Source organism: Staurois parvus, unplaced genomic scaffold (genome assembly GCF_062004578.1).
Source record: "Staurois parvus isolate SC_StPar_1 unplaced genomic scaffold, SC_StPar_1.0 ptg000679l, whole genome shotgun sequence".
In the NCBI taxonomy this organism is placed as follows: domain Eukaryota; kingdom Metazoa; phylum Chordata; class Amphibia; order Anura; family Ranidae; genus Staurois; species Staurois parvus.
The window spans coordinates 15,739-39,626 of record NW_028318475.1 but is presented as its reverse complement, the minus strand read 5'-3'; the positions used below and the strand labels follow the sequence as shown (position 1 = coordinate 39,626).

General features: G+C 42.9%; 1 protein-coding gene across 1 annotated transcript in view; it reads right to left on the bottom strand.

Annotated features, from left to right (window-relative positions):
• The window catches only part of PARM1 (prostate androgen-regulated mucin-like protein 1), a gene marked incomplete at its 5' end in the record, with an annotated part of 53,767 nt that extends 38,366 nt beyond the window's left edge, over positions 1-15,401 (bottom strand). The window contains one exon of the mRNA XM_089652281.1: positions 14,586-15,401. Within this exon, the coding sequence (XP_089508407.1) occupies positions 14,586-15,401 (816 nt within the window). The remainder of the gene's footprint in view (positions 1-14,585) is intronic.
• Positions 15,402-23,888: the final 8,487 nt, after the last annotated feature.

Sequence of the window (23,888 nt, the reverse complement as noted above, 5' to 3'; positions counted from 1 at the left end):
AGGGTTAAATCAGTTAAAAAAGTACACAGATATTGTCGTTATAGCATATGACCTTCTAGTTGGATACTGACTTATCAGCTTTCTGCCCACTTAGATCTGATGAATGATCTCAGTATCAGATGATCTAAAACTGCACCAAGATTATTTCTGTAGTTATGAATTTCAGAATCTGCATTGTTTCTCACACTGTGATGTCCTAGCAATGAATTATAAAGGCATGTTTCTTAAGTGTATCTAAACCCCAAACCAAAAATGTAATATATTGCAGTTTATTAGTCCTTGGTGTGGTGGTATTCCTGCAAATAGCACACTTCATGTTCCTGGGTGGCTACATCACACATCCACTGTGTCTATGGAGGAAGCCATGGCTGTCACCCTTGGCCATGGTTTCTTGACCAGGGTTCAATGGATCCCTAAAGTTCCTCCAGAGGTTACTAGGGCTTCCTTCAGCAATGAGCAATTTCTGCTTCTCAGATAAGTTCCCACTGACAACAATGATCTTTTTATCTATCTGTAAAGAAGTACAGTCAGGGCCTGACAAATCCCAGGCGTCAGTGCTGTCAGCGACGTGAAAATGCGTCTTGGCACCTGAGCTGTCACCCCATTCATTGTTCCACGCCCGCCATCCTGACTGCAGAGTGTGCTGTGCGCTCTGTCACTCCTTGATTGCGCTCCTGGTGTCCTGAGCTGCCAACTCTGCTATAGTTTCCTTTGTTTGGCCGGAGGTAATGGGTGGGCGGGGCGTCAGTGTTACGTGACCAGTGGTGATGCGCAGTTCACTCAAACTAAGAAAAGAGCTGCATTTTGCATTACTGAGCGGGGATCACAGCTTAGTTGGTTGGTGGTGGTAAGGAGCAAGGGGGGAGCTTTCGTAGACCTGCCTGCCCATTGAATGTGTAGGTGCTACACTGCTGCTGCACAATTTTTATACCTGTGAGCTAAGCTGATGTTTTTGGCCTGTCTCTTTGCTGGAGGAGATATCTCTTTGCTATATGGGATGTCTCTTTGATGGATGGGGACAACTCTGCTGGATTGGGCTGTCGTTTTGCTGGAGGCAATGTCTTTGCTATATGAGACTGTCTCTTTGCTGGATTGGGCTGTCTCTTTGCTGGAATGGATATTTCTTTGCTGGATGGGGATGTCTCTTTACTGGAACAGGATATCTCTTTGCTGGATTGAGCTGTTTCTTTGCTGGATTGGAATGTCTCTTTGCTCTATGGCGACCTCTCTGCTGGACTGGGCTGTCACTTTGCTGGAGGGGATATCTCTTTGCTGGATGGGGATGTCTCTTTTCTGAAGGGGATATCTCTTTGCTATATGGGGCTGTCTCTTTTCTGGAGAGGATGTCTCTTTGCTGGATCAGGATGTCTCTTTGCTATATGGGGATTTCTTATTCTGGAGGGGCTGTCTGTTTACTAGATTGGGCTGTCTCTTTGCTGGACTGAGGATGTCTCTTTGCTGAATTGGGCTGTCTCTTTGCTGGATCGGGCTGTCTCTTCTGGATAGGGATGTCTCTTTCCTGGATTGGGCTGTATCTTTGTTGGAGGGGATGTCTCTTTGCTGGAGTTGGATGTCTCTTTGTTGGAGGGGAATGTCTCTTTGCTGAATTGGGATATCTCTCTGCTGAATATATGAGGATGTCTCCGCTTGATTGGGCTTTCTATTTGCTATTCCTTTGTTAAACAGGTTGAAAACGGCTGCCCTAGGCTCTTCTCTTGATATGGTCTACAACAAGTATGATTGTCTATATCTTTATTTTAATTACATGGGGGACAGTTTACAGACGATAGCTAGGAAGGAAGTGAGTCTTTGAAACATCTCACAGGAAGTGACATGGACGTTCCATTTCTCCAAAGATCAAAAGGTATTTTCTATACTTGCTAAATACGGTCTTAGCGTGAAAAAATTAAAAAAAATGAATGCAGCCACCATATCTAAAGAACGTAAGCTTCAATGTAATACATATTTGTTCTAGGGTTTAGTTATTCTTTAAAACAGAAGCATCTTTTTCCCTCACTGCAGTCTTAGCAATGTCATAGCATGCATTATGAGGGCATATTTCTTAGTTATTTGCTAGTGTGTGCTTTAGGGAATTTTGTCCTCCTGTGTGCCGCCATACTGATTCTTATAATGTTCAGGTTGGTCATCACTGGAGCTGAACAGAAGTAGAGTAATAAAAGCCTTGGTGTTTGCTTTAACAACAATAGAGCAAAGGTTCACTAAAAGGTGCACACTACGCAGTCACACTTTTATTGACTTTGGCACTGGTCCTAATCTACAATATCTTCTCTGGAAGATGACAGTTATTCAAAATTAAATATGTCTTGTTTGCAGAAGGGTGATGCTATTGTATCATAAATAAATATTCAACAGGGATTCCAAATCATTCTATCTAATGCTATTAATTGTGGATGTTGAAACTTTTTTTATGACTAAAAGTAGAACTGGAGGCAAAACTTTATTTTACATTTTGAACAGAGTAAGGGAGGGTTATAACCCCTGTTATTTTTTTGCCATCGGAGTCCAATTGGGGAGATTTGCCTTCACTTCCTGTCCCATAGCCAAAACAGGTGAACGGAAATTCCTGCAAATCAAAGGAATCTCTTGGGGCTCCCTAGGTCACCAGAACTGTCCCCATTGGAAGGTTTCCTGTACTTTCACATTTGATGATAAGCAGTATAAATAGAGAGTGAGAATCTCCCTAGTGGGGGGCAGAGCTAGCATTTCAAACCCGACAGATGTCCTAATTCAACTCCACTCTGTCTAAAACAAAAAAAACTGTTTTGCCTTTAGTTATGCTTTAAAACTTAATAACAGGCAAAACATTTTTAGCTTACCATCAGTTCACACTACTGTGAGCTGTGCAGCCAGCGTTTGCGCAGGCACGGGAGCCCATTCAATTGAATGGGCTGCTGTGCCATATTTCCCACAGGAAAAAGGTGCATGCACCTTTCTGAAAATGCGGCTGCAGGGAAACCGCATGGTCTATTTGACCATGCAGTTTCTCTGTGGTTCCCAAACCCGCAATCGCACTGCAGACTGAGATGTGTGGGGGTGCCATTCAGAATGAATGGCAGCCACGTGTGACTCACAAGATCAGTATGATTTGGCTGCGGGTGGTTGCAGGTACAGGAACAGGTGAGATTACCGTCCCCGCAACCAGCTTGCAGACTGCAAGAAAGTGTGAACCGAGCGTTAAACTTGATAGAATGGAGAAAAATTGGAACCTATGTTATAGTTTTTATGGCCATCACTGTCCTAACCATGTGTCTGATGTGTGTGTGATAGCGCTGAACAGATGGAAGTGATGCTTGGTTCTGATTGATGTACGATGGAGTATTTCTTGCATCAAAGGAGGTGATCCTTGATGAAGATATAGTGTAGGTGGACCTTGTTCTGGTCCTAGGCTGCAGACAACCTGATTTCAACAAAAAGAGTGCTCAGCCCCAGATAAACTATGAGGTGGATATTGAGTAGTGCCTAGTACAAAGGTTCATATCACTAACAGGTCTTTTTGAAATGTTTATTGGTTAAGAGCAGGTCATAGTGCTGTTAAGATTTGACAATATTTATCAAGCCCTACCACAGGTATCCTATTGCATCTCACTGCGATTAAAATAAAATCCACTGCTTAAAGTGGTACCAAAGTCCACTTTTGAACTTACAGATACAGGTAAGCCTATAACAGTGATGGCGAACCTTTTTGAGCCCGAGTGCCCAAACTGCAACCCAAAACCAACTTATTTCTTTCAAAGTGCCAACACTGCAATGAAACCTGAATATCGAGCTTTTGGTTTAGAAAAAACAACTCGTACAGTAGTGCAAACTAATTAACAGTACAGGGATGACCAGAGACTGCGGACACAGTACAGGGATGACCAGAGACTGCGGACACAGTACAGGGATGACCAGAGACTGCGGACACAGTACAGGGATGACCAGAGACTGCGGACAGTACAGGGATGACCAGAGACTGCGGACAGTACAGGAGATGACCAGAGACTGCGGACACAGTACAGGGATGACCAGAGACTGCGGACAGTACAGGGATGACCAGAGACTGCGGACACAGTACAGGGATGACCAGAGACTGCGGACACAGTACAGGGATGACCAGAGACTGCGGACACAGTACAGGGATGACCAGAGACTGCGGACACAGTACAGGGATGACCAGAGACTGCGGACACAGTACAGGGATGACCAGAGACTGCGGACACAGTACAGGGATGACCAGAGACTGCGGACACAGTACAGGGATGACCAGAGACTGCGGACACAGTACAGGGATGACCAGAGACTGCGGACACAGTACAGGGATGACCAGAGACTGCGGACACAGTACAGGGATGACCAGAGACTGCGGACACAGTACAGGAGATGACCAGAGACTGCGGACACAGTACAGGAGATGACCAGAGACTGCGGACACAGTACAGGAGATGACCAGAGACTGCGGACACAGTACAGGGGATGACCAGAGACTGCGGACACAGTACAGGGGATGACCAGAGACTGCGGACACAGTACAGGAGATGACCAGAGACTGCGGACACAGTACAGGAGATGACCAGAGACTGCGGACACAGTACAGGAGATGACCAGAGACTGTGGACACAGTACAGGAGATGACCAGAGACTGCGGACACAGTACAGGAGATGACCAGTGACTGCGGACACAGTACAGGAGATGACCAGAGACTGCGGACAGTACAGGGATGACCAGAGACTGCGGACACAGTACAGGGATGACCAGAGACTGCGGACACAGTACAGGGATGACCAGAGACTGCAGACACAGTACAGGGATGACCAGAGACTGCGGACACAGTACAGGGATGACCAGAGACTGCGGACACAGTACAGGGATGACCAGAGACTGCGGACACAGTACAGGGATGACCAGAGACTGCGGACACAGTACAGGGATGACCAGAGACTGCGGACACAGTACAGGGATGACCAGAGACTGCGGATACAGTACAGGGATGACCAGAGACTGCGGACACAGTACAGGAGATGACCAGAGACTGCGGACACAGTACAGGAGATGACCAGAGACTGCGGACACAGTACAGGAGATGACCAGAGACTGCGGACACAGTACAGGGGATGACCAGAGACTGCGGACACAGTACAGGGGATGACCAGAGACTGCGGACACAATACAGGAGATGACCAGAGACTGCGGACACAGTACAGGAGATGACCAGAGACTGCGGACACAGTACAGGAGATGACCAGAGACTGCGGACACAGTACAGGAGATGACCAGAGACTGCGGACACAGTACAGGAGATGACCAGTGACTGCGGACACAGTACAGGAGATGACCAGAGACTGCGGACAGTACAGGGATGACCAGAGACTGCGGACACAGTACAGGGATGACCAGAGACTGCGGACACAGTACAGGGATGACCAGAGACTGCAGACACAGTACAGGGATGACCAGAGACTGCAGACACAGTACAGGGATGACCAGAGACTGCAGACACAGTACAGGGATGACCAGAGACTGCAGACACAGTACAGGGATGACCAGAGACTGCAGACACAGTACAGGGATGACCAGAGACTGCAGACACAGTACAGGGATGACCAGAGACTGCAGACACAGTACAGGGATGACCAGAGACTGCAGACACAGTACAGGGATGACCAGAGACTGCAGACACAGTACAGGGATGACCAGAGACTGCGGACACAGTACAGGAGATGACCAGAGACTGCGGACAGTACAGGGATGACCAGAGACTGCGGACACAGTACAGGAGATGACCAGAGACTGCGGACAGTACAGGGATGACCAGAGACTGCGGACACAGTACAGGAGATGACCAGAGACTGCGGACACAGTACAGGGATGACCAGAGACTGCGGACACAGTACAGGGATGACCAGAGACTGCGGACACAGTACAGGGATGACCAGAGACTGCGGACACAGTACAGGGATGACCAGAGACTGCGGACACAGTACAGGGATGACCAGAGACTGCGGACACAGTACAGGGATGACCAGAGACTGCGGACACAGTACAGGGATGACCAGAGACTGCGGACACAGTACAGGAGATGACCAGAGACTGCGGACACAGCACAGGAGATGACCAGAGACTGCGGACACAGCACAGGAGATGACCAGAGACTGCGGACACAGCACAGGAGATGACCAGAGACTGCGAACAGTACAGGAGATGACCAGAGACTGCGGACAGTACAGGAGATGACCAGATACTGCGGACAGTACAGGAGATGACCAGAGACTGCGGACAGTACAGGAGATGACCAGAGACTGCGGACAGTACAGGAGATGACCAGAGACTGCGGAAAGTACAGGAGATGACCAGAGACTGCGGACAGTACAGGAGATGACCAGAGACTGCGGACATAGTACAGGGATGACCAGTGACTGCGGACATAGTACAGGGATGACCAGTGACTGCGGACATAGTACAGGAGATGACCAGAGACTGCGGACAGTACAGGGATGACCAGAGACTGCGGACACAGTACAGGGATGACCAGAGACTGCGGACAGCACAGGGATGACCAGAGACTGCGGACAGTACAGGAGATGACCAGAGACTGCGGACAGTACAGCGGATGACCAGAGACTGCGGACAGCACAGGGATGACCAGAGACTGCGGACAGTACAGAGATGACTGCTGACCTTTGGGGAGGGAGGGGGAGCGGGTACCTGAATTTGACAGGTACCCGCTCTTACTTCCGCAGAGTTTTTTTTTTTTATCTTACCTGTTCCTTTATCCAGCCGCGCGTTGTCTTCCCGGCTTCTGTAGTGTGGGTGCTCGTCGGACAGCCGGATGCCCAGTGCGCATGCGCGAGAAGCGCTGCGCTTTGTGATTGGTCCGGCGGCTTCTGGGATCTGTCATGTGTCCCAGGTACCGCCTTACCATTCACAAAGAGCACTGCTTCTTGTGCATGCGCACTTGGGACCCGGCTGTCACGCACACTACAGCCGGGAAGACAGCGCGCCGCTGGATTCTCCTGGCGTGCCCACAGATAAGGCTCGGCGTGCCGGCTGTGGCACGCGTGCCACGGGTTCGCCATCACTGGCCTATAATAAGGCTTACCAGTAGTTACAGTGAACATCTCCTAAATTTGCACTGTTTAGGAGATATTCACATGGGATGTAGCTGGTAACATCACTGATGTATGCGCTCTGAAGGGATTGCATACCCATGCTGTACCGGGGTCGTGACTCCCACACACATGTGAGATGTGGGAGCAGGACTGCTGTTAGAAACCACAGGGTCCCATACAGCTAACCTGACAAGCCCCCCCCCAGAAAAAATTAAAACGTTTACCATGCTTCAGATATGAGTTAACACAGTGCGTGATCGGTACCAATTACTCATTGTGTTCATTCAGGAATGAAAGGGGCTAGTAAATGTGAACCTTCCCCCACTCTCCATCCTGAAGGATCCTATTGTGTGCTTGCAGCTGCCAATGGTAAGAAGAGTAGAGAAGCTGGATGCACTGCTGGAGTGGAGGCATACAGGGGGGCTCCGGGAAGCAGCGGGGCAATTACTGGAACAGATCTCCTGTATGGCTTTCTCTGCAGCAGTTGAAAGCCAGGGGGAGGGAGAGCTGAATAAGCCAACTTTCAGCTGCTGCAGAGAGAGCCATACAGGGGGTCGGTTCCAGTAATTGCCCCCCCCCACCCCGCGCTGATCACCCTGGCTTGGGCCCTGTACAGAAGGACCGATGGTACCCCCTTATCCACAGCCCTGTGTGGGAGTTATGTCATTGAGGCTCAACCATTCATACAGCCAGAGCCCATGACCCCAGAAGGAAGACTGGGTGAAGATGGAAGCCCTATCAGCGGTGACAGTGCACTGCTGGAGGGTTTCGTTCTAAAATAAGTATTTCATAATCTGATAGTATGCGGTGCATATTATGCCACTGCCTTACAGGGGATTTTTTCAAATGGCCAAGTTTACTTTTGCTTAAGTACTGAGGACAGGGGAGGACTTTCACCCAAAACATGTTGGCTATATTTGATGCTCTTAACCAATAAACATTTCCAAAATACTTCTAAGTGATTTGAACCCTTATGCTGGGCACTCTTCAATACACACCACTGAACACGTTGGCTATATTTGATGCTCTTAACCAATAAACATTTCACAAAGACTTCTGAGTGATTTGAACCTTTGTACTTGGCACTCTTCAGTACCCACCCCAGAGTTTACTGTTCTATCCAAGAAGAATTTCACTTACCTCTTGTCCCTATGACATCAAAACAAGAAATAAGGGGAACAGTTGTCACTAGGAAAGGAAGACACAGATGGCATTCAATATCAAACTAGGTTCTAAACCCACTGGAGATACAGCCCACCATTTTCTGTACCTCTAACGCACTGTCACTAGGATGGAAAACGTGGAGGCATTTCCCCAATGGGGACACAGAAATGAATAAAACTTGACAGATGTAATAACCATTTCTCAATCTGTCTAAAAGTAACACAATAAGCTTTTGGCTGATGTAATTCAAAAAGAAAAACGAGACTCTGAATGTTGATTAGCACATCCTGAGGCATAGATCTCTAATTCTGATTTTATTAAATTAGCTAAAACCAATAGAACAGCACTTACAATAGGACCCAGCTCAATTCCTCGCCATGTGGTAACAAGCAGGGAGTCCTCTTCTTATACCCAATAAACTTGTCTCCAGACTATGCACACTAAGGCCTGGTTTACGCTACCCTGCATGGTAAATGTTTTGCTGCAAGGAGTGGTATGATGCGGGTTTAAGCACATCGTACAGTTTTTCCTTTTTTTCTATATAACATTATTTGAAATTTTACATGGTGACACTGTATTCAAGTCTCCGCACATCAGCACAGTGCATTGCATTGTGGTGGGGTGACAAGTGATGCCATCTAATGCGCTGCAGAAAAAAACATACATACTGCATTTTTTCAGACTGCACTCCACTGCACATCATGCGAGTGTTGTGGTGTGAACTGTGAACACATAAAACCATTGTTTTCTATGTGCCCTTGTGATGTATGGCGTTTTAACCAGTGGAGAAAAATGCCAGTCTCTGCACATAGTGTGAGTCCTAAAGTATTTACATTTTCCAAACAGGAACAAGTCCTCATTCATCATTATAGGAGGACTGTGACAGGTAGTCAGCCCTCTGATGTAAACATACAGCAGGTGTTTCTAAGCTATTAGAAATTGACTGAAATGGATACCCGCTGTCAGTACTTTGTACAAGCTGAGCGGCCACTGCTATTCGTATACACCTAGGGGCAGACTGACCATTTGGAAACTCGGGCACTGCCTGAGGGCCCGTGGTCAGTGGGGGGCCCCATGAGATGCCCCTGGTACCTTTTTCATAGGCTTTTTTGAGTTTGGGCATGGACACAGGGGCCCCATGATCCCCTATTGCCCGAGGGCCCCATGAGTTGTCAGTCCGCCCCTGTATACACCTATCACTGCAGCTGCAAATTTATATTGATTTTTACTGCTGGAGTTCAGTATATGTAATTAAATGGCCATGTGAAGGAGGCCTTAAAGGGTTAGCTCACTTTCCTGTAATATTCCTCAAAAATCCCTTATGCAATTCAGGATCCACAGCACATTATGTACCACTGCTTAACAGGTAAAAAAAGTGCTGCTTATCCCCTACGAAAAGGCTGTGCCCAGCCCATCAGCAGAAACTCCCTGGTGCTCATTCCTCCTTTATCCTGCCTACATGGCAGGACAGGTTGGTTGTTGGAAGTGAGACCCTTGTGGGTGCTCTGGCTTGTTCACATTGCACGCATGCACAATGAGCTCCCAATCTCTAGCAACACCAAGTGAGCCATTACTGTCAAACAAGAGACAGCACACTTCGACCTATGCGCAGTTTGTACAAACCAGAGCTACTGCTGGGGGGGTGACACCAAGGGGTTTCGGCTGACACGTCATGCACAGCCTACACTTGGATGGGAAAAGGAGCTCAGCTGAGCAGTGTTTTTAATAATAGACTTGTCAAAAACTATAAAAAATATATAAAGGAATGCGCTAAATACCAAATCACATGAAAATGCAGATAAATACATAAATAAAATAAAAAAATATATTTATAAATGTCCGTAATTCATATATAAGTCCAAACACCAAAATAACTGATTAAAAAATCTCTTAAACAAGAAAAAACACTGTGTAGCAAAATCCACCACCGAATAAAATGGGTAAATTCACCAGAGCTATTTGCTGATCAAATTATAAATCAGCAAAAATAGCAATTGCTCTGGGAGCGATGATCTGTTGGAGTATCCAGGGGCAATAGACTGCAATCAGCCAAATCAGCACACATGGAACAGCTTTAACTGCAATTGGTCATCATGCCTTCATAACTTTGGAAATGCTCGGGGAATAAAAGAAGAGTATCATGGTGCAGTATATTAAAACAAGGATAATTTTTATTGTAGCCTAAAATATGCACTCACAAGGAAGATGTCCAACCGACACCAGCAATAGCAGCAATATCAGTCTCAAAAAGCTAAAGCAGGGACGAGCCTCGTTCACCGCGATCACTGCCGACAGTCTCGAGGAGCGTCCTGACGTCCCACCCACTAAGCCCCGCCCTACACGTTTTGTCATCCGGTGTCGTCAAGGGGCGGCATGAAAGAAGACGTTGGATGACGAAACGCGTAGGGCACCGAAAGTTTCCAAAGATATGAAGGCATGATGACTACTTGCGGTTAAAGCTGTTCCATGTGTGCTGATTTGGCTGATTGCAGTCTATTGCTCCTGGATACTCCAACAGATCATTGCTCCCAGAGCAATTGCTATTTTTGCTGATTTATAATTTGATCAGCAAATAGCTCCGGTGAGTTTACCCATTTCATTCGGTGGTGGATTTTGCTACACAGTGTTTTTTCTTGTTTAAGAGATTTTTTAATCACTTATTTTGGTGTTTGGACTTATATATGAATTACGGACATTTATAAATATATTTTTTATTTTATTTATGTATTTATCTGCATTTTCATGTGATTTGGTATTTAGCGCATTCCTTTATATATTTTTTGTCACTTACCTTTTCTTTGGTTAGGTTTGCAGCTTTATATATAATTTATTGGCGCTGTGTCTATATATTTTACACTTGTCAAAAACCCTCTCTGTATCTTTATTGATTTTTGAGTAGGGGTATAATGTATCCCATACTCATTCACATAAAGAGGCTGTTTTTTTCCTCTCTAATTTAAATTTTTTGCAATTCTTTTGTTTACATTCAGCTGTCAGCGGGAAACCTGCTGACAGCTGATGAGTCATTGGTTTCTTAAGGACGTGGGCACCCGGCTTGCTAAATGCCAGCAAAATGCTGAAACAAAAACAAAAATCGCTAATATTTGCGATTTTAATAAGTGTTTTCTTCAGATCCTAGTGTGCATGGGGCCTAAGAATTTAATTACATTTTATTGTTCATAGCCTGGGCACATGTGCACTTTAAATCAAGTCATCAGAGCAGGCCATTATGAGGTTGTACATGGTGACTACTGAAGCTGGGTCCTATTGTCTGTGCTGCTGTATTGATTTTTAGGAGTACATGGGCAGTAGGAATGAACTACCGGTAAGAAGTATTTACAAATCCTGAAAAAACAGTAAAAGCATGCTTCCTTTTTATCTATTTCCCTACAATGCCTATAGCTATAGTGGTGGCTTGTTTTAAAAGCTTAATGCTTGTTCAGAATATGCAAATAATTTAGTCTTGGCACAGGTTCACCCTAACCACATTTCCACCGCTGTATGTTTTTCAATCACCCGGTAATTGTTGTGTACTGAGCAGACATTAGACAGCAGGGTACACTGAGACAATGTACTGAGCTTATCCAAGGGGCTGGGTACCATATGTTCACTGTGATGACCAATGACAGCGATCATATGGTACAGTTTACAGTGCTGATCCCTCCCCTTCCCCTTGCAACAACGGGAGGAGAGAGATGTAGTACTTCTGGATGGGAACAGAATAAATGGAGCAGCAGATGCAACAGCAGAATCATTCATTCAGTTTCAGTGACACAGGGATTTTTTTTAACCCCTTCATGACCCCTCTCTTCTCCTACACATAATATCTCCATGCTGTCTTCATGTGACCTGTATATTAACCCTTTCACCTCCCTTATCCCCCACATGTGAACATTAACCTCTTCACTTCCTCTGTGCATGACCTGTACATTTAATGTATCTAGTGCATCATTCTCAATCTCCATATTTAACCTCCTCAGTACTGGCATGTTTCTTCATTTCCAAAAAATTGTGGCAAAAAGTGGGATCACCTTGAGATGTCTACTTTGCATAAAAGTGTCATTTGGGGGCTTCTCGCACTATTTGGGCATTTTTATTTTCACAGAAAGTAAGGGAAACATGTTCAGTCTTTTTTCCTTTTTATAGTAAAAAATAAAAATCCCTGCAGTTATTAACCATTTGCCACCCGGCCTATAGCTGTTTGGCGGCCGCAAAAATGCATTAGCTTTCCGGGGTGTACTCCATTTGGCGTCTCCCGCACATGCGCAGTTCACGCGGTTGCAGAGCCGCACAGCAGCGCGATCTATCACTGGCCGTGTACCTCGGACACGGCCAATGACAGATCTGAGTACCGGCCCCTGTTGCAGGTACCATGTGACCTGCTGTGACCAATCACAGCAGGTCACATGACAGTTGTATACAATGGATGGCTTCATTCATGCCATCCATTGTATACTAGGGTCTAGCTGTGAATGGTCACAGCTAATCACATGCACATGTCATGTGATTAGCTGTGGCCAAATCACAGCTAAGCACAAAAGCACTAAAAAAAAAAAAAAAAAAAAAACACCTGAATGAATCGATGTCATTCAGGTAAATGCTTGCTTATAGCAAAGTAATTCTTTGCTATAAGCAAATTGTGTAAAAAAAAAAGTACTGATCACTTCCCCAAAGTAGTACAATGTTACTACTTTGGTCATAGTAAAATCTTAAAAAAAAAAAAGTAATAAAAAATTGAAAAAAAAAATAAAATATATATATATTTTTTTCATTTTGTCACCAGTCAGTGTCCCTGTTCACCGCCATGCCAGTTATATGATGATGCTGTACTGCACTGGTGACAGTATGTAAAAAAAAAATAGTGAAAATAACTTTTTAAATTTTTTCATTTTCCGAAAAATTATGACAAAAAAAATACAACTTTAAAAAACTCGCCATTCCTCTTATGGAGTACGTCGGACTCTCTACTTTACAAAAAGGGGTCATTTGGGGGATATCTGTACTGTTCTGACATTCTTGGACCTCAAGAAATTAGATGGGCTGTCAGTACTTCAGGATTGATCAATTTTCAGATCTATATCATAGTTTGTGAACTCTATAACTTTCCTACAAACTAAATAATACATCCTAATTTGGGTTATTTTCACCAAAGACATGTAGCAGAATACATCTTGGCCTAAATTTATGAAGAACAATTATTTATTTGTAAACTTTTATAACAGAAACAAAGAAAAACGTGTTTTTTTTCAAAATTTTTGGTCTTTTTTTCTTAATTTAGCAAAAAATAAAAACCCCGGCGGTGATTAAATGCCACCAAAAGAAAGCTCTAGTTGTGTGAAGAAAATGATAAAGTTTTAGTTTGGGTTCAATGTTGTATGACCGCGCAATTGTCATTCAAAGTGTGAGAAAGCTGAAACCTGAAAAATGGCCTGGGCAGGAAGGGGGTAAAATTGCCCGGTATTGAAATGGTTAAATGCCACAGGTATTTAATAACTGCGGGGATTTTTATTTTTTACTAAAAAAAGGAAAAAAGACTGAAAAAAGACTAAACACGTTTCCCTTACTTTCTGTGAAAATAAAAATGCCCGAATAGTGCAAGAAGCCCCCAAATGACACTTTTATGCAAAGTAGACATCCTTTTTATAGTAAAAAATAAAAATCCTTGCAGTTATTAAATACCACCAAAAGAACTTTGCCTGTCTCAAAAAATTATATAAAACTCATTTGAGTACAGTCTTGCATAACAGAGTAATTGTCAGCAAAACTATCACATCGGAGAAAACTGAAAAATGGTCTACTATTGAAGGGGTATTACAGGTTGTTACTTAGGTGGTTAAGCAAACCTAAACTCAAAAAGTGAAGATTTGCTGTTACATTTAGAAACATCTAGAAATGTTAATTGTAGAATGGCACCCTTAAAAACATACTTTCGACTGACAATTAGCAGTGTACTTCCTGGTGTGTGCCTAGGCACTCCTGTGTCTATAACCTCATAGCAGTATATCTACAGTGTGAGATCTATTTTACTGCTGCCTCTAACGTCTGGTCTGATAAGATTTTGTCATTTCACTCCTGTTCTGCTTACTGTTCTCCTTGCCGGAGGCTATGACATGAGGAAGTAAAACTCTGCCTCTAACAAAATGCCCACTCCACACAGAGACACTATGCCGAACTAGGCATGGTAGGTGAATAATGGGAAAAAAACAACAAGAGGGAGATGACAGGCAACATTGGTGACTAGTCTTTTGACCTTTGTTGGCCTTTTTTTTGGACACAGCTTTCAGAATTCAGTTTCTCCTTAACATAACACTCACCTGAAGTAAGTGCCTTTGGCTGCTCGGCGTTACCCTGGTTTGATGTTGTCTGGGCTGAGGTTGATTTTATAGAAACTTCTTTATCGCTCTTGGTGATCGGAGAAGCGGGTGTTTCTTTTTTGTCTGTTGCAGCAGTTGTTGTACTTTTTGCAGTTGTTGTACTTTTTGCAGTTGTACTTTTTACAGTTGTGCTATCTTTTTCAGGTTGTCCTGCCGAATCATTTTTTGGTACTGTAGTTGTAATTGTGTCATTTTGAGCAACTGTAGTCGAAGTTGTATTTTCTCTTGTTATGTTAGACACTGTTTCAGAAGGTTTGGGAGTTGGCGTAATTGGCACGGTAGATTTCTCACTCCCAGTACTTGGTTCTGTATTAATTGTAGTAGCTACAGATTCTGTATTCATCTCTGGAATATTTGGTATTGTTGTCTGGTTGGTACTTTCTACAGGTCCACCTGTATGGTTAACTGACATTGTTGTTTGGGGTGTGCTGGATGGAACAGTTGTTTCTGGTGTGTCATGCTTTGTGCTGGCTGGGATATCTGTAGTCATTTGGTCCTCTGAGGCATTTCTGCTTGTGTTTGTAGGCAGTACTTGGGGCGTAGTTGCAATACTGCCATTGCTACCTGCTGTTGCAGTTTGTTCTGTGAGGTCTGAGGTATTGTTAGCCAGTGTGGATTTCTCGGTCACAGGACCCACAGTCTCTTCCACAGGTAAACTCACAGGTATTGAAACTGATGTAACAGTCGGTCCTGTTGTTTGCAAATGAGAAGTGGTTGTGACCTGTGTTGGTGTTGATGGCTCATCTCCATAAAGTCCTGGTAAATAAGAAATATTGCAAGAAATCAAAAATAAATGTGGAGAAATACAATGACTAACACAGCTTATAGGAGAAAGCAAAGAGCATTTCTATTACTTAAAGTTGAAGTTTAATCAGTTTATATTTTGCCTTCGCTGCCCCCACCCTTATTATGAACATGCTAATTTTCAAAGAAATACTTTCTATTTTCATACTATATTTCAGACACAGTGACGCAATCGCTGGGTCTCTGTGCTTCTCTATGCAATGCAGGCAGATCACAGTGGGTGACCAGGGATGGCAGGGAGCTGTACATAGCTTTCTAAGAACATCACAACATCCTTCCATGTTACTTCTCTCAAAAGCTCTCACCCTGATGTAGGGAGTGAGCTGGCTCTTGGGAGGAGATATGCAAATAAAAAAAATGCATTGAAGGGTGGATGCCATTATGAATCTGTGGGCGTTCCTAAAAAAGACTACATTTACATTCATACTGCCCTAGGTAACACCCACATGTGATACTGAGCTAAAGAACTGATATCCAATGATTGAAATGGATGGAACAGGAACAGTAAGGTTCCATGCACACTGGGCATTTTAATAACATTGGTAACGCTAACTGTGCAGTCACATTAAAAATGTGAGTTTTTCAGCATTTTGCATTAGCCTTTAGCTGCGTTTTTTGACCCCCCAATTTTTGGGGATGGTTTCTTTTGTCTTTATATGTTAAATGCCCTACTCTTGCTTCAAAGCTCTGTGAGAATGTTAAAAATGGGGGTGCGAGTTTGTGATTGTAGCTACGAATGGGGCGGTGTTTTGTGGGTGTTTTTAATAGTGGGCATGGTCAGTAGGCTGTGCTTGGATTTCATTTTGGAAATCTGGTAAACTTATGGCAAGGTTCAAATCATGGACCAGGATCAGCTCTGTGAGTGACAGGTAGGCCGGAGTGTCATCTGGAGGAAGTGGCTCTCCATTACCTGGCTCATCGATCCTTGGAGGTCTTTGTATGCTGTGTTGGTGGTTCACCCATCTTCTCCTATGCTGCTCTTCCCCTGCCTCAGTTTAATTGTGGATTAATTGTTCATTAAAGTTTGCTACTTTTACTGATTCAGCACCTTGGCATATGTGTTTTCTTGCATTTTGTAGTTAGAATTAAAAATCAGGGAGCTAGGAGCTAATTGATTCAGCTCCTGGGCTTACATCTGGACAGCTGGTGGATTGAGCAACAAGCCCAACCAGCACTTCCTGTAGTCACTAAGACTAAGTACTTGGCACCATTTTGAAATGCTTCTTGGACAACTGCCTACCCTCCTGTTTGCTTGCACTGTGGCATTTTTACTACTTTACTAATACAGGCCATACATGGTTCAAATTCCAAACAATTTTTCGTCTGTAATCCAATGGTGCCATCAATGATTGCGAAAATCGGTCGACCAAGTCATAAAGTTCACTTCATATAACAGGCAAAACTTATGTTCCTTCCAGGTCACGGCTCATGTGCATATTCTTTTCGGAAAAATTATCGTACGATTTGACCATCATTGAGTCGAAAATCAGTAGTTTTTTACAAATTTTCCAACATGCCCGATCACCAAAAAGGAAAGGAACCCCAAAAATCCGTTGGTGCCATTGACCCACTAACAGAGTGAAAACCGGACGATTATTCTTAGGTCTGATTTTTGGACGAAAAATTGGTTGAATTTCAACCCATGTATGGCTGGCCTTACTCTTTCACTAGATGTAGATTTCAACTCTGTTTATGATTATTTCTTTTGTTTTAGGGGATGTACCTTCCAGGGTGCGTATGTTTCCCATAAATCCTCCAGTGATACCTATTATTTGTGGTATTAGTTCTCTCATAGCGAGACTAGGAGAATATGTTGGACAATTTCTGCAGCTTATGGTGGTCAACATGTCTTCATACATACGCAACGCTAAACATGTACTAAATGCTCTGAAGAATGTTAAGCATAGAACTGATTTTCTGTTGGTGACAGCTGCTGTTGCTTCTTTTTCATAGCATCTCCCACAGTAAGGGTATGGATGCAGTCAATTAGTTTTTGGCCAGAAACTCTTTAAGATTGTGAGAAATCATATATCATAAATATTTTGGTGTTTTCCATGACCCACAACTATTTTTGGTTTGGCTGGAAGTTCCACCTTCAAAATAAAATTGATTATTTTTTAGTTTTACAGGTTTTTGCGAAAATTACTTTTTTATTATATCAAGACACATTTACTTCAGTTCTGTTATGTTCCAAAATAAGGTGTAAATAAGAATGAGCTCTAGCAGCTGTCAGATAGACAAAAAAGCAGAACATAAAACCTTTCTTTCTTAAGATGCCCACAGTAATTTCTGATCACTTTCCATCTTTTTTTTTTTGTGAAATCAAAGAGGAAACTATCAGACAGATTAAAAAACATCCACGCATTGCAATATGATTCAGCAATGAATGAATAATATTTGTTCAAGTCCATCTTTCAGAGCATTCAAAAAATATTTCAATTATAACTAAAAGCAAAACCATTTTTTAGATTTGAATAGTGTTGAGGGGGTTCAAACATTTGTCAGGTTTATATGTCTGCTGCGTCTGTGTTAGGGAGTTATACTCTTCCTAGTTGTCCTGATCACCAATGTAACCTGGAGTGAAAGTGGTGGTTAATCCAAACTGGTGACGAGGAGAGCTCTAGCACACAGCCTGTGATCCACAGCCACAGCTCTGCATGTTCCCCTGTACTGTGAGGAGGGGGGGGGGGTGTCCCTTCCCACTGATCAGGGCTCAGAGCTCTCCTCAATGAGCTCAGCAGTGTGAGACTTTAGCTCACCGCCCGCTGCTTTTCAGAGCTGAGAGATCCTGTGTAAAGTCTGCACTTTCAATGGATGTAGAGAAGAGAGGGCTGCAGATAAAACAGGTACACCTTGTTGGAGGAAAGTTAGAGGATGTGTTTCATCTCTGTGTAATGTATATCATCTGAGGATAGTCACTTCACTGGGTAAATGCAAGGATTTACAAGTACTTTAAACTTTAAATAACCTGCACCCCTCCAAATAGGAAATAATAGTAAAAACATACAAAACAGAGAAAAACTGCTCATGTAAGTAAGAGTATAAGCAAAAAGCATATGAGAACAAATTAGTAAGCAGAAAAATGTAGTACTAATGTCAACTGGCAGGGGGGAAGAATCTAAAACCTTATCTCATTTAAGAACTGGAAAGTATTTTCAAGTAAATCTTGAAATAGATTAATATTGTTAAATATTGAAATTAAAAAGCGGAATGTTCTCATTGTACAACAATCCTATCCTGCTGTAATTAATCTTTATTTAGGTATAGTGTACTATCTGTTCTCTTACATCTATAACCCTATTAAAGTCCTTCTAAATAAGCGGAAAAATAAAGCAGTTGGGCTTGACCTTTGGAAATCCTCATTTTTAAAGCAATATCTACATGCGTGTCTAGTTTATTTAAAATGGGGGCTCCTGCACCCACTGGTATTATATTTGTTGGCGCTTTTTTTGAAGTTAAGGAGAGGATACCATTGCCTTTCCAAAGGATCTGGAAACTATTTATATGCTGACACCAAGCAGCAGTAGTCCTAAAGATGAAGTTTGGGGTACACGATAAAAAAACATCATAATCATCTCTATGCTGCAGCATCGGTGTGCTGCTGCAACTGTCCCCCACCAGCTCTAAGATCGAGAGCTGAGCAATCACATGACTACTGGTCACTGTCAGTTTGCTCAAAGAAGAGCAGTGACTGTTAGTCACCACCCTCCGCTCTGCTGCTCTAGTGCTTACTGGAGCGCTGGGCAGGAGAAGGGGTGAGTGCAGCTGGGCTTCGACTCTCAGCTGTGCACAGAGAGCCGGAGTCAGCTGTCAATCAGGTCGCTGGATGGATCCTGACAATATGGTCGGGATTCTTCCAGAACCTCAAGCGGCTCCATGTCAGTGGGCAAAAGCCTGCTATAAGCTGACTCTGGGTTACAGGAGAGCACATATAAATGTGCTCCTGTGACCCATAAGAGAAGTATGGCCAAAAAAGCTTCAGCCATATTTCTTTTAAAAAAAAATAACCCCCTCTACCCATTTAAAGATAAAGTTCTCACCTATACTTTGGGCTTACTTACTCTCACAACAGCCCCTATACATTAAATATAACTGGGCTGATTTACTATAATATATTCACTTTTGTTATCCAATAATGTGAAGAGCAATTAACCGTTCACTTTGAATAGACCATCATGTGCAGATCAAAAAAGTAAACTGAAATTTGGGTTTCACATGATTGGGAAATGTTTGACAGGAACATTCATAACTGTGAAGATATTCACCTCCCTTAGTAAACCAGCCTTAAACTGTATTGTATCATTAAACCAAAAATAACTTGTCCAAATCAAAGTTTAAACATTTTAAAACAAAACCTTTTCAATCCTATTTAAAGTAGTAGTAAAGGTTGAAGGCTTTTTACCGTCATGTATTCTTTGCATGAAGGTAAAAACCCTTAGCGTGTTGTTCCCTCCATACCCCTCTAATATTCACTTGGGCCTGATACCGATCCAGCGCTGTGCGTGGGAGCCTTGGCTGTCCCGGGTCTCTCTCTCCTCATTGGCTGAGACACAGCAGCAGGAGCCATTGACTCCCGATGCTGTCAATCACAGACAGTGAGCCAAAGAGGAGAGAGCGGGGGGCAGGGCCTATGGACACATATAGAAGGGCTCAGGAGCGAGTATACAAGCAGCTTGCTATTGGCGGCACTGGTCAAGAGGGAGGAGCCAGGAGTGCAGGCAAGGGACCCGAGAAGAGGACAATTGGGGCTGCTCTGTGCAAAACTTTCACACAGAGCAGGTAAGAGTGTTTGTTATTATGGAAAAAAACCCCAAAAAACCAACGCTTTAATATTACTAAGTTCAGTGTATGGAAGCAGGTAAATAGGAAGAACAATTCTAAGACTTTTAAATGTTATTTATTGGCAACGATATATTGATGACATCATGTTTCTCTGGGTGGGTGATTTACATTCCATAGAGGAGTCTACAGTAATATTAGTAACGATGATATTATTTTTTCTTGTCCATTTACAAAAATCAAGAAACACATCATGTAAATCTAAAGCAAGGATTAAATCCCTGTCAAGTTTGCGAAGTGTACAAAGGGATACATACCAAAGGTACTGGGACTTCAATATGTATTAATATAGAGTGGTAAAGGGAAGAGCAATAACCAATTGAAAAGCTCACTAGATCTGGTTAGGAAGCTTATCTCATGCAATCCGGGCTCAGTAATGTTTACAAATGACTGAAGGGACTCAGGGTAGCAGATGCTAGAGGAATTGCTTGCAAAGGAATCTGATGGGGCAGAAACATGCCAGTGACAAAAACAGCTACAGCAAAACAAATGGTTTGGTTTGTTGTAGTTGTTTTGCTGACATATTTCTGCCCCATCTTATCTGGCATCTGCTTTCCTGAATCCCTCAAACTTTTGCAAACATTACTGAGCCCTGAAGAAGGAGAAGGGAGTTTTGCCCCAACATGTGTTGGCTGTGTTAAAACTTTGGACACCTAAACATTGTTGTTAACCAAGTACACCCCTTCAAGGAAACAGCATTCTCCGATGGCAGTGGCCTCTCTCAGCAAGATAATACGCCCTGCCACACTGCAAAAATGGTTCAAGAATGGTTTGAGGAAAACAAAAATGAGTTTGAGGTGTTGTCTTGGCCTTCAAATTTTCCAGATCTCAATCCATCAAGCATCTGTGGGAGGGGTGGAAAAACAATTCCGATCCTTGGAGGCCCTTACCTTGTAACTTACAGAACTTAAAGGATCTGCTACTGATGGCATGGTGCCAGATACCACTGCATACCTTCAAAAGTCTAGTGGCATCTATGCTTTGAAGGGTCAGAGCTGCTTTAGCGGCAGAAGGGGCTGCTTTGACTGCAAAGGGGGGACCTATTTAATATTGTGACCGATCAGTATATATATAGAGGTAGAGAGAGCCTTCTGATGCCAAGCTGTGGCAGCTTTCATGCCTCTCAAAGTACAGGTTTCTTCTTTTAAAAAAAAAAATTCACATTGAAACCACACAGCCATTGCCACCATCAATGTTAATAATTACTCTGAAATACCTACTTATATCAGCAAGTGCTATGACTGGAATGTCAGTATAAAAAAATAGAAAGAATTTGATGACCCAGTCAACACCTGCCATAAGTAAATTATTTATGCCACCATGCTAGAATGTGACAATACATTGTCAGATGGCCTTGTTCTGGGATAATTTGTAAGAATATTGAATTGGTTCTAACATGTACTGAGGTGATGCTGTACATTCAAGAATATTGTTCTGTATATGTACATAGGTCACACATATAAAATCTATACAGAATTAAATTATAGGAATAAATATAAGTCATAGAAGTGCAAACATATTTACCAGAACAATGAAGATAACAAGCAGTTGTACATGAATATCTAAATGATAGACAGTTTTCAAATTGCATTAATAAACAGTTATGAAATTCTACCAGCTCTCCTTTATCTTCTTGTCCATTGTAAAGATCTTGGAAATAAAGTCCTTTGCATCCATAGTCACACAAAAACACCACATTCACTTCAGTTTGCTATGAGAAGAATTGAAAGCAAGAATATGACCCTGTAGATAACCTGTATCCCATTAAGCTATAACAGAACCACACTCAATATAGCTGATGGTATTTAATGAAGAGTCAATGTTTAATACCATAAATAAATATGTTTATACTGATCATCAAAAGGTCTCCTGCCTAAACAGGCCATGTGGTGTGTGGTGGTAGATAGACAACATGATACCTAATCCACTGGATTCCAATAGATGGCAGATGCTTCTAATTTGAAAAATATAATGGCACCCAATAATATATTACTAAAAGGTGGTTGTAAACCCTTACATATACCCAGTGAAGTGACTGGCCTCAGGTGATACACAGAGGGATCTCATTGTTAAAAGGTCAGGAGAAGGGTACAAAAGAATTTCCAAGGCATTAGATATATCATGGAACACAGTGAAGACAGTCAATATTAAGTATTGAAAATATGGCGCAACAATGACATTACCAAGAATTGGACGTCCCTCCAAAAATGATGAAAAGACAAGAAGAAAACTGGTCTGGGAGACTGCCAAGAGGCCTACAGCAACATTAAAGGAGCTGCAGGAATATCTGGAAAGTACTGGCTGTGTGGTACATGTGACAACAATCTCCGATATTCTTCATACTGTATTTCTGGGCTGTGGGGTACAGTGGAAAGCCTTTTCTTATGAAGAAAAACATCCAAGCCCGGTTAAATTTTGCAAAAACACACCTGAAGTCTCCCAAAAGCATGTGGGAAAATGCATTCTGGTCTGATGAAACCAAGGTTGAACTTTTTGGCCATAATTACAAAAGATATGTTTGGCGCAAAAACAACACTGCACATCACCAATAGAACACCATACCCACAGTGAAGCATGGTGGTGGCAGCATCATGCCTTGGGATGGTTTTTCTTCAGCTTGAACTAGGGCCTTAGTCAAGGTAGAGGGAATTATGAACAGTTCCAAATACCAGTCAATATTGGCACAAAACCTTCAGGCTTCTACTAGAAAGCTTAACATAAAGAGGAACTTCATCTTTCAGCATGACAACGACCCAAAGCATAAATCCAAATCAACAAAGGAATGGCTTCACCAGAAGAAGATTAAAGTTTTGGAATGGCTCAGCCAGAGCCCAGACCTGAATCCGATCGAACATCTGTGGGGTGATCTGAAGAGGGCTGTGCACAGGAGATGCCCTCACAATCTGATAGATTTGGAGTGTTTTTGCAAGGAAGAGTGGGCAAATATTGCCAAGTCAAGATGTGCCATGCTGATAAAGTCATACCCAAAAAGACTGAGTGCTGGAATCAAATCAAAAGGTGCTTCAACAAAGTATTAGTTTAAGGGTGTGCACACTTACGCAACCATATTATTTTAGTTCTTTTATTTTTACTTCCCTCCACCTAAAAGATCTGAGTTTGTTGTTCACCTGAGTTGTACAGTTTATAGGTTACATTAAAGGTGGAAAAAGTTCTGAAATGAGTTATCTTTGTCATATTTTTTTACATCACAGAAACCTGACATTTGAACAGGGGTGTGTAGACTTTTTATATCCACTGTACACATTATATGGGGATATGCTTTGCTGATATTTCATGTGATTCGAAAGGTTCTTGCAATCCGATTCTGCACATCACACCGTGTTTTGCGAACTGGTTTCGGGGTGTCGTTAACTTAAAATACACACCCACAATGGTTCGTGTGAACGGGGTGCGATTATGACGCGGTGCGGAAATCACAAAGAAACCGGTGCAAATTTTTCACCGCATTAGTGTGAACCCAGTCTTAAAGCCCAACTCCAGGAAACTTGAAACTTCCTCCTTGCAGTAGAGCTGTGCCCACACAGCAAAGGTTAACTGTTCGTGTAGGTCTAGGGACATAGAAAATAAGTTTCACTTACC